The 12,361-nt window shown below is 49.2% G+C and overlaps 1 protein-coding gene across 2 annotated transcripts in view; it reads right to left on the bottom strand.

Moving 5' to 3' along the window:
• The window catches only part of LOC142663699 (uncharacterized), a 32,979-nt gene that overhangs the window by 5,415 nt on the left and 15,203 nt on the right, over positions 1 to 12,361 (bottom strand). For both annotated transcript variants that reach the window (XM_075842469.1, XM_075842470.1), the window contains exon 6: positions 11,300 to 11,411. In XM_075842469.1, the coding sequence (XP_075698584.1) occupies positions 11,300 to 11,411 (112 nt within the window). The remainder of the gene's footprint in view (positions 1 to 11,299; positions 11,412 to 12,361) is intronic.

Genomic DNA, 12,361 nt, shown 5'->3' with positions numbered 1-12,361 from the left:
GGATAGCACGGGATACAGGAACGGGAAACACTGGGAACTGGAAAACACTAGGAGACCATTTGCATAGACAAACTTTGGGTACGACAACAACGCTCAGGCATGGAAGGAAGGGGCTGGGCCCCTCTTATAGTCCAGGGTACTCATATGCGCGCGCTGCCCCTCCTGAGGAGACTGGGGCCAGCGCTCGCAGACCCATGGTTGCGGCCGTCAGGAGGTGAGGGAGCCTGACGGCCCGCGGCCATGACAGTATCCCCCCTCTTACACCCCCTCTTCTTGGGGCCAGAGCGAGAGAGAAGAATAGCGGCATTGAGGTTCTCCTCTGGCTCCCAGGACCTCTCTTCAGGATCAAACCCCCTCCAATCCACCAAATAAAAAGTCTTTCCTCTTACTTTCTTGGTATCCAAGATCTCCTTAACCTCGAAGGTGTCTCAAGGACCGCTGGAGGCAACCGCAGGGCTAGGAGTCGTGGTAAAGCGGTTCAGAACCACCGGTTTCAGGAGGGAGACATAGAAGGAGTTGGGGATCTTGAGGGTAGGAGGCAGCCGAAGCTTGTAGGCGACAGGGTTGATCTGCTGTAGGATCTCGAAGGATCCAAGGAACATTGGAGTAAATTTGTACGATGGCACCCTCAGTCGAATATTCCTGGAGAACAGCCAGACCTTCGTGCCAGCGGGAAACTGAGGAGGTTTTCTTCTCCTTGTGTCCACCTTCCGTCTCATGCGGTCGACCGCAAGCAGGATGGAGGATCGAGTCTGCTGCCAGATCTGCAGAAAGTCCCTAAAAGCAGTGTCAGCAGCTGGTACCTCGGACGTATCAGGCACCGGGAAAGGAATTCGTGGGTGTTGGCAATAGACAATAAAGAATGGTGTATTCCTTGTGGACTCGCTGGTGTGATTATTGTAAGAGAATTCAGCCCACAGGAGAAACTGCACCCAGTCATCATGCTGCTGGGAGATGAAGTAGCGTAGGTAGTTCTCCAAGATCTGATTGATCCTCTCGACCTGACCATTGGACTGAGGATGGTAGGCTGAGGAAAAGTCCAACTTTACACCTAGTAGTCCGCAGAGGGCTCTCCAAAACTTTGAGGTGAACTGAACCCTCCGATCAGACACAATATGCTGCGGCAAGCCGTGCAGGCGGAAGATGTGTTGGATGAAAATATTAGACAGTTGAGGGGCAGAAGGAAGACCGGTCAGAGGAACGAAGTGGGCCATCTTCGAAAAACAATCCACCACCGCCCAAACAGTACTGCATCCAGCAGAGAGAGGCAGGTCAGTGATAAAGTCCATAGCTATATGCTGCCAGGGAGCATCGGGCAGGCCAGCAGGTCTGGAGTGAGCGACCTTGTTAGCTGCACACACTGAGCAGGAAGCAACAAAGTCCATAATGTCTTTGGGCAGCGTGGGCCACCAGAAATGACGGGCAATCAGATTTCGGGTCTTACGGGTACCCGCGTGACCTGCCAGTCTAGAGGAGTGTCCCCAGCGGAGGATTCTCCCTCTGTCAGCTAGGCGCACAAAAGTCCTCCCTGGAGGAATGTCCCCAACTTGCAGGGGGTTGACAAAGACAATGCAAGACGGATCAATAATGTTCTGTGGAATCTCCATGGTGTCTTCTGTCTCGAAAGACCTGGACAAGGCATCGGCCCTCACATTTTTGTCAGCCGGGCGATAATGGAGTTCAAACTGGAACCTGGTAAAGAACAGCGAACACCTGGCCTGACGAGGATTCAGCCGTTGGGCCCTCTGGAGAGAGGTGAGATTCTTGTGGTCCTTAAAAATCAGGATGGGATGAGCTGCGCCCTCTAGTAGATATCTCTACTCCTCCAGGGCCAATTTGATGGCCAGTAACTCCCGATCCCCAATCAAGTAGTTGCGTTCTGCGGAAGAGAAGAGCTTAGAGAAATATCCACATACCATTGACTTGCCCTTAGAACCTCTCTGGAACAGAAGTGCACCAGCACCGACAGAGGAGGCGTCCACCTTCAAAGAGAACTGTAGAGAGACATCTGGATGATGGAGGATAGAGGCTGACGCGAAGGCACTCTTCAGGCTATTGAATGCGGACTCTGCCTCAGGAGTCCACTTCTTGGTGAGGTTAGAGATAGGAGATGTCAGTGAGGAGAAGTTTGGGATGAACTGTCTGTAAAAATTGGTGAATCCCAGAAAGCGCTGTATGGACCTCAAGCCTTGAGGGCGTGGCCAATCCAGGATGGACTTTACCTTTTCAGGATCCATCTCGAGACCTCGATTCGAGACGATGTAGCCCAGGAAGGGTAGAGCATCTTTCTCAAACACGCACTTCTCCAACTTAGCATACAGACAATTCTCCCTTGACAGACATGTCTCTGATGAGTCATAGGATCTGGAGAAAAAAATCAAGAGGTCATCAAGATAGACTACTACACAAACATAGAGGAGGTCACGGAAAACGTCATTAACGAACTCCTGGAAGACCGCGGGAGCATTACACAGGCCGAAGGGCATTACTAGATATTCATAGTGTTCATCACGGGTGTTAAATGCAGTCTTCCATTCGTCACACCGGCGAATCCGGATTAGGTTGTAAGCCCCACGCAGGTCTAGTTAGGAAAAAATCTTGGCACCACGTGTACGATCAAATAGTTCTGAGATCAATGGCAACGGATACTTATTTTTCACCGTGATCTGGTTGAGACCCCGGTAGTCGATACAGGGACGCAGAGAACCATCCTTTTTTTTGACGAAGAAGAACCCGGCTCCTGCCAGGGAGGAAGACTTCCGTATGAAGCCCCACTCCAAGTTCTCTTTAACATAGGCGGACATGGACAGAGTCTCTGGTAAGGAGAGAGGATATACCCTACCCCGGGGTAGGGATTCACCAGGAATCAGCTCGATAGGACAGTCATACGCCCGATGTGGGGGCAGCGTCTCCGCCTCCTTCTTGCTGAAGACGTCCGAAAATGCAGCAAAATGACCAGGCAATCCTGCCAATAACTGAGGCAGGGGAGACTGAGCCAAAATATTCTGTCCTAAGCAAGGGTTGTGACACTCGGGGCTCCACTGGAGAACCTCTCCAGAGTTCCAGTCCAGGACTGGGGCATGTAGTCGGAGCCAAGGCAGGCCCAGCAGTACGGGGTTAACGGCCTTGGACAAGACAAAGAACGACAGCAGCTCGGAGTGGAGAGCTCCCACTTGGAGACTCAGCGGCTTGGTCACAGCTATAACTGGGTCTGGCAGAGGTAGTCCATTTACAGATGCAACCATCAACTGCAACTCCAAAGGGGTAGTGGGTAATTGAAGAAGATCCACTAGGTCTCTACAAATGAAATTAGCAGCGGATCCAGAGTCCAGATACGCAGAGACCTGATGCGTTTTCTCGCCGAACATCACGGGTATGGACAATTTAGACAGAAGTCCTTTTTTGCCCAAGGTTGTCTCTCCTACCAACCCTAGGCTTTGGGGCTTTTGGGGACATCTGGGTAGATAGCTTACCCTGGTCCACCCTCACAGACTCCTCAGGAGGATCGGTATCTGAGGACACCAGAGGTTGCTGCAAGGGTGGGGCCGGTCTAGGAAGGCCTCCCTCCCGACGAACTTCTTGGAACCGTTCTCGGATCCTCATATCAATCCGGGCGGACAGAAGGATGAGGTCATCCACAGTAGACGGTAGATCTCGAGCGGCAAGTTTTTCCTTAATCTTAGGAGACAGTCCCTTCCAGAATGTAGCCACCAGGGCCTCATTGTTCCACGACAGTTCTTCCGCCAGGGTGCAGGAGTGGATGGCTTACTCGCCCACGGAGGTGTCTCCTTGGGGTAAGTTTAGCAAGGAAGCTGCTGCATATGAGATTCGTCCAGGCTCCTCAAACACTGTGCGAAATGTCCGGAGGAACCCCTGGAAGTCACGGGTCTCTGGTCCTTGCCTCTCCCAGATAGGATTCACCCATGCAAGAGCCTTGCCAGTAAGGAGATGATGAAAGCGATCCTTGCGCCATCAGACAAAAATGCACGTGCATACAGGTTGAAGTGGATCTGGCACTGGTTCAAAAATCCACGACAGGTACTTGCGTCTCCATCATAGCGATCAGGAAGTGGCAAAGAAGAACGAGGATCAACACTGCCAGGAGGTGTAGTAGGAGGAACGGCAGCTTGTGCCTCCTGCCAACGTGCAAGAATGTTCAAGGCCTGGAGGAGTTGGTCCTGTTGAGACAGGGAGGTCCAGCATATACATCTGCATCTCTTGTGACGTCATCTTGGTCTTGGATCGACCAGCGGGGTCCATGGCCTGAGCGTACTGTCACGTTGGGTCTGTGGACCCACTGGGCCGTACACTCTTGACGGTGTGGCAGCTGGCCAACAGGGCGCAGGTCACAGTCTATAGTTCGTATAGGGTACCTGTGGCAGCTCGGACAGTAGCAAGGCAGGTTCGGCTGGGACTAGGCAGCAGGCAGACGCCAGGCGTGGTGTAGCATGACAGGCGTGGTGTAGCAGGACAGGCGTGGTATACAGCACGACTACTGCTCAGCACGGCACTTGACCAGGATAGCACGGGATACAGAAACGGGAAACACTGGGAACTGGAAAACACTAGGAGACCATTTGCATAGACAAACTTTGGGTACGACAACAACGCTCAGGCAAGGAAGGGGCTGGGCCCCTCTTATAGTCCAGGGTACTCATGGGCTAATTTTACATTAAAGGCCGGTGCGCGCGCTGCCCCTTTAAGAGCGGGCACGAGCGTGCGCGCGCACCCTACGGGACCCGGCCAAGATGAGTGGGAGTAAGCGCTGGCGTCTCCTGAGAAGACTGGGGCCAGCGCTCGCAGACCCATGTCTGCGGCCGTCACGAGGTGAGTGAGCCTGACGGCCCGCGGCCATGGGCATGACAATGGCTGCCGCCTTTCCCAAGCTTATGTTATTATAGCCTCCGGATGTTCAGCGCATGTACAATGCGTACATAGCTCTTTCAAATATGGGCGCCGTTGTGTCCACACAGGTGCAGTAACATAGTGCGTGGTCTGGCGTGACTGCGCATGCATACAATTATAGCGAGTCTTCGGGGTTTAAAAGTCCGGTGTGTACAGAGGGTTCCCGCGCTCAGCCGGCAGCGGTACCCTCTGCAGGTAAAGGTTTTTTTCCGTGGGCTGCACGCTGTTTTTTTTCTGTACATGGCGATATTCTAAAGTAATATTTGCTGTCTTTCAGATGGCCTCTCCCATACCTTCCCATGTGAAAAAGAAGTCCAGGAAAACGAAACACAACTGTTGTGTTAATTGGCAGCAGCAAGCACCTGATAATTGGCAGAACACTGTGTTCTGTGTGTCTGTCTGAGGGTAAGGCCAAACGGAGCAGCCCTGACACGGTCGCAACGCAGCTAACAACCGCGCCGCCAGCATGATCGGTGCAGCTGTCAAACTGCCTGTTAGTGGCCGCACGTTAATGCGGGTAAACCGCCCCTTTATCTGCAGAATCGTGCGGCCATGAAATAATACACCCTTTATGACCGCACGATTTTGCAGGTTACAACAAGTTACCCCCTATTCATTCTCTATGGCAGCGCCGAAAAAAGCTAAACACTGCACTCGGTTATCTCCGGCGCTCCCATAGAGAATGAATGGAGCGGCAGTGCGCATGAGCATGTAACCAGAATACCCCTTAACAAGGTATTTGACAGCCGATCCTACATAGTGCCAGCACGGTTGTTGGCCGCGATGCGACCGTGTCAGGGCTGGAGCAGCTGAAGCGCTTTTTTACAGAAAGAAATGTATCGGTGTACGGACTGTAACGTCTATGGCCGAGGGCCGTCGTTAACACTTACCCTCTGACGGCCCCGGCTGTCCTGGTTGCCACAGGTACCCTCTCTGACTATAGACTTTGTATTACACCTGTTGGTCAGCTGCCGTCCCGCTACGCGGTACGGTCCAGTGGGTCCACACCCCGCATCGTGACACGGACTCAATAGGGAATCTATGAGCCCGTACTCTGATACATCGGCTTCCCGGAAAAAGCCGAACAGACACGAAGTGGCTGAGCGCTCACACGAGTGCTTCAGCTGCTTCGTTCTAGCGATTGGTGGGGGTCTCCGTGCTCGGACCCCCACCAATCCAAACTTCTGACATGTCACTATGATATGTCAGAAGTTTGTCAAACGTTTAGCTGCACTTTAATGATGTGAGCGGGCTTAGCTCCCTCTGCTGCTAAAAAAAATGGCGAGAGCCCCATCTCCTGAAGTGCAAGTGTCATCTGAGGAGAATGATTTATCTGATGGGGAGATGTTATCTGTGGATTCAGACAGTGATGTCCCTGAAGATCTGTATTTATTAAATAAAGATAAAGTTCCAGATCTGATAAAAGCAGTTAAGAAGACTGTGGAATCTAAGAGGGATAGCAAGGAAAAATCTAAAAGACAGCAACTATTTTATTTTCCCATTCTCAAGGAGAAATTATTACCTTCTCACCCAGTTTCTGAATAGCTTCAAAAAGATTATGATAAACCTGATAAAGAGTCTGACTCTGGTGCCAGATTTAAGTCCACGTACAGATTGGACCCTAAGGCCTCAGAGAGTTGGGATGCTCCCCAAAAGCTGATTTGCCAGTGGCCCGCTTATCAAAAAAATTGATTTTCCCATCGGAAGAGTCCTCATTACTCAGGGATCCGATGGATTGCAAAGCAGATTCGCTGTTGAAGAAAGCCTACTCCTCTTCTGTGGCATCCTGCAAAGTGGCAACCGCTTCAGTCCCAGTAGCCAGAGCTGTCAGGGTATGGCTGGGTGACCTCTCATGTGACTTGGAAGATGGAGTGCCCAGGGAGCAAATCCTGCAGAGCATCCCTATGTTAAAAAATGCAGCAGAATTTCTCTGTGACCAACCTCTAGATGTACTAAAGTACTCGTCTAGACCCATGGCCTTATGTAATACAGCCAGAAGACCCTTGTGGCTAAAATTGTGGTCCACGGGTGATGTACCATCTAAAAATAGTTTTTGTGCCGTGCCTTTCCATCCCTCCTCTCTGTTTGGAACAGAACTAAAGGGATATTAAAAAAGATGAATGAGAACAAAGCGATATGCTTCCCTAGCACATCGAGAGTGTCTAATACTCAGTCCTTTCGTGGCACAATCCGCAGATCACCCAGATACTAGCGGATTTTTCGCCCTTCAGACAGACATAGGCAAGTCCGAAACAACAGGGACAGAAACTTCAATAATAAAAAGGCCTCTGAACAAAAAAAAACAGAACCAGTTACGCCATTCTGCCAGTTCCTCCTGTAGGAGGCAGGTTGAAGACCTTTGCCTCTCAGCGGTTAAAAACAACATCAGAAGCCTGGGTCTGCTCAACTATTCAACACGGGAATGCACTGGAGTTAAGAACCTTTCCTTCAAACTGCTTCTTAACCGACAGAGGCAAGAATCCAGTGATTCTATAACTACTGGAAGAGTTTATCCAGAAAAAACTCTGGAGGAAGTGCCCTTTGAAGAAAGAGGCCTAGGGGTCTACTCCCCTATATTTGGCGATTGGTGATAGACCTCACTTACTTCAACACATTTTTTGTAAAAAGAAAGTTCAAGATGGAGAACATTCAATTTCTGATAAATATGGTTCAAGGCGACTTATTTGCAAGCATAGACTTCAAGGACGCCTATCTCCACTTACCAATCCTCAAGTCCCACAGGAAGTATCTTTGTCTAGCCTGTCCAGTGTCACGATCTAGGGGTATGTGAACCTACTAGGCTGCTTTGCCGTAGTGGAGAGGCAGCTGAACAACTCACGCACAAAGTCTATGGTAAAAGTGTAGCACACGGGTACCTGAGATAGTCTAGATGGCGGCAAGGGCTCTGGCACAGATGGGGCTGGAGGTGGTGGGTTGCGCCAGACGTGGCGGATGGTATCCAGAATGACAGGCGACGTGGAGTATTCCAGCAGGCGAGGCAAGGTACGGGTCAGGAACTGTACAGGCTCGGAACGAGGCACAGCATGGGATACAGGATATAGGAGGCAGGACAATGGAACACTGGGAGCAGGAAAACACTAAGGGACCATTTGCAATACAGACATGGGAAAACTACAACAACGCTCAGGCAGGGAGTGGAAGGGCAGAGTCCTTCTTATAGTCCAGGATGGGCAGGGTTTGATTAGGGAACTTTAAACATGTGTGCGCGCTGACACCCTTTAAGGCCGGGTCCGCGTGCGCATCTTACCAGTGAGAGCAGGACCAGCCGGCCGCGAGTGCTGGTGTCTCCTAGGAGGGAGACGCCGGCAGGAAGACAACGAACTGTGGTCACAGGCGTAATCCAGGTAAGGAACGGCGGCGGTCCGCGACCACGGCCGTGACATCCAGTCCTGGGGGAGGGCTTCACCTCCAATTTACATGCCTACCCTTCGGGATAACATATGCTCTCCGCGTCTTTACCAAGGTAGTGGTAATTCTAACAGCGGCTCTGAGGTTGAAGGGCATATTTGTAACACCTTATCTGGACGAATGGCTAATTTGGGCTCCATCCCAGAAACGTCTACTAGACCATCTCAGCACTATACTTCAAGTTCTCAGAGATCATGGCTTCATTGTGAACCGGGATAAATCTTATCTCCTTCCCTCAACCAGAATAAAATACCTGGGTTTCATCATAGATACCAAACAGATGAAGTTATTCCTGACAGAAGACAGAATTCTGAATATGCTTCAAGCTATCAGAAATATTCTAAACCTTCAATACTGCTCCATACGCTTCGCCATGAAGGTCTTGGGGTTCCTCACTTCCTCGATAGAAGCGGTGCCTTGGGCGAAAGCTCATATTCGGGTCCTCCAGGGAATTATTCTCAGATCGTGGAACAAAAATCCCAAGGCCTTAGATGCACAGATGCCAGTACTTACAGAAATAAAACGGGATCTCAAGTAATGGCTGACGCCCGGTCGCCTTCAACAAGGTCGGTCCCTCATGGCACCCCACCCAATAGTCCTCACTACGGATGCATCCGCCTTGGGTTGGGGTGCTCATGTAGGGACACATTGGGTGCAGAAGAAGTGGTCATCAAGAGAATGGAATCTCTCATCGAATATGAAAAAAATCAGAGCTATAAAACTAACTTTATTGCATTTTCATCATCTCCTACAACATCAAGATGCACAAATACAGTAAGAAAATCTGCCATCTGTCTTTTACCTCAACAGGACGGCACCAAGAGTTCTCAGTTATCCAAACAGTGTAAGCAGATCATGATATGGGCAGAAAACAACCTAACATCTATTTCAGCCGTCCACATCAGAGGTACTCTCAACACCAAAGCGGATTGGCTCAGCCGGACCTTCCTACACCTGGGCGAGTGGAGTCTCAAACAGGATTTTTTTTCTCCAGATTGCCAACAAGATGGGCATGCCACAGCTAGATGCCATGGCTACAAAGGACAACTCCAAGACCCAGGAATTTTGCTCCCTTTACAGGAAGGACCATCCTGTAGCTACAGACAGTCTGTCCATATCATGGGAGAAGGTCTTCATATATGTCTTCCCTCCAATCCCTTTAATTTCCCGGGTACTGAGGAAAATCCGTGACGAGAGAGCAGAAGCCATTGCCATCCTTCCACATTGGCCCAGGAGGGCCTGGTTTCCTCTCGCATTAGAATTATTGAGAGGCAGATTGTGGGAACTTCCTCTGATAGAGTACTTGCTACTTCAGAAGGGATACGATCACCCAGATCCAGCTTACCTACATCTGGCGGCATGGAGACTGAGCGGGTCTCCCTAAAAGCCAAGGGTCTCTCTGATGAGGTTGTAGATACCCTTCTGGCATCCAGGAAACCCAGCACCTCGAGAGTCTACTCCAGAATGTTTTCTATATTCTCCTCCTGTTGTATCACAAATTCAAAATCTCCAAGGGAAGTGTCATCACTTCTACAGTTCCTTCAAAAAGATCATTAAAGGGGACTGAAGCCAAATACTCTGAAAGTACACATAACTGCGATTAATGCCCTTTCAGAAGGTATCTTCTTTCATCAACCTTTAGTAACTAGGTTCTTGAAAGGAATTAATAAGTTAAGACCAACATTTCACAATCCTTTGCCATCTTGGGACTTGCCTATAGTTCTGAAACATTTGTGCTCTTCTCCCTTTGAACCTCTACAGGAAGCTTCTCTGAGAAATATGTCTTTAAAAACCTTCTTCCTGGTAGCAATCACCTCTGCCAGAAGAGTAAGTGACCTACAAGCTATGTCCTCTAAAGAACCATACTTGAGAATTTTACAAGAGGCCGTCGTTTTTAGGACCATGCCAGGGTTCCTACCCAAGGTACCCTTAGTTTCCTATCTAAACCAGGAGATTGTCCTTCTGGTCCTTTCTCAACAGAAAACATCTGCAGATTTGTATCTTCTGGATGTAAAGAGGGCCATTCTGATTTACCTTCAGATGTCTCAAACCTTCAAACAGTCAGAAGGCTTATTTTTGCAATTTCAAGGCCGAAATAAGGGGAAAAGGGCAAGTAAGTCCACTCTAGCAAGGTGGATTAAAACGATTATTAAAGAGTGCTATTTCTTAGAAGGCCAAGATTTGCCATTAAATGTGAGAGCCCATTCTACAAGATCAACAGCCGTCTCATGGGCAGAAAGATCCTGAAGGACCTGTGGGTGGCGTCACGCTGTGTGTCTGCAGTGAAAGAAGCTGGGTGGGAATGATGAGGTCACCCACAGGTCCTTTAACCTTGGCGTCGGACGAGAGAAGACACATTGGCTCCAGGCGTCCGAGAGGGTACAGTTGAATCTGCAGCAGCATCACCGTGTGTAGGTAAGCATAGTAAACTCCCTAGAGACGAGCATATTACACTCTCGGACGGCTGGAGCCCATGTATCTTCTCTCATCCGACGCCAAGGTTGAAGGACCTGTGGGTGACCTCATCATTCCCATGTGTGTCTACAGTGAAAGAACCTTGGTGGGAACGATGAGAAGTGTATGACGCTGATTGGTCAGCGTCATACACTTCTATTCAGAACGCCCAGTTGGTAAAACGAGTAAACACGCCCAGTTGTCCATTGAAAAGCTCATTTGCATAAATCTAAAATTGCTCATAACTTGGGCAAAAATGATCGTTTTTAAAAAAAAAAATAAAACTTTGATGTTATCTACATTGCAGCGCCCATCACATTCAATAGGAGATAGGGATTTTATAATCTGGTGACAGAGCCTCTTTAAGTCTAATTAACCCCGTCTCTTCTATCCGGCAGTCAATTGACTTTAACCCTATGTATGTGCTGCCTACGGACTCCAGGAAATGCACATTTCAAGTAAGTAAATTTTCTACACTGTCAACATGTGATTCGTTCTTCGTGGCTTTTACCTGGACTGATATTTTTTGGAACCTCTTCGTCTTTAATGGTCACAAGTATCACCTCCTTCTCTTCTTTCACCTCTTCCTTAACAATAATCTCAAAATCACTGAAATGTTCACCCTATATATTTGGTTAAAAAAAAGAAAAAGAAAAGAGTAACCAATTATACACGGCAATCATTCTTTATATCAATGGCCCCCAAACCAGTGGCTCAGCAACCACATGTGGCTCGCGACTCCCAGCTTGGTGGCTTGCCCTAAATTATGATTGACAATGACAGTTGACAATGTTGCAGACAAATCCTACATCCCTAACAGTGCCTATTTGGATAGTATAATACCAGTGTATAAAATGTAATACTTGTAATTGAATGATTTTTTTGTTTTTCCACATCTCATAGGTCTCTCCTCCATTATTAAAGCGACCCTCTGGTCTCAGGACAAAATGATAATTGTGATGGGGTATATTGAGTATTAATACCTGGTGCCCTCCAGTTGCCCCCCTATGCTGTGGATCCGCCATTTTAGGGTTCCCCCAGTGTTGTCTCAAAATGGCCACTGCACTTCTCAGACTGAGTCTAAGGCACTCCCTCTGTACATAGATTGGACAGAACTGATTACGTGAGCCGCTCTTGCCAATCTGGGAACAGTGGGAGTGTCTCAGAATCGTAGTCTAAGAAGGGCCGCAACCATTTTGGGACAGCACATAGAGGACCCGAAAACGGCAGATCCAAGGTAGAGAGGCACAACTGGAGGGCGCCAGGTAATATTACTATATTACTCCATACACCATCATATTTATGTTGCCCCCCGGGGGGGGGGGGGGGGCATGGCCTTACTGGAGATGTGAGAGGCAGCGCAGAGTGATAGCTCCTGCCTATAATCCTATATTTATCTTGTTTTCGAGCTTTCTGATCCTTCCACCTCCTCGACACCACCTTGGAGAACATTCCTACTCGTTTGGTGAAATATTGCAGTGATTGTGAAGGTATGAAATAAAGACGCAACGGCGAATAAGGAAGGCCTAGATGGCGCTGGCACAGCCTCTGGTGGCCTCCAAACTAGTGGGCT

This window comes from Rhinoderma darwinii, chromosome 11, assembly GCF_050947455.1.
Source record: "Rhinoderma darwinii isolate aRhiDar2 chromosome 11, aRhiDar2.hap1, whole genome shotgun sequence".
In the NCBI taxonomy this organism is placed as follows: Eukaryota; Metazoa; Chordata; class Amphibia; order Anura; family Rhinodermatidae; genus Rhinoderma; species Rhinoderma darwinii.
This window is presented reverse-complemented; position numbering and strand designations above follow the sequence as displayed.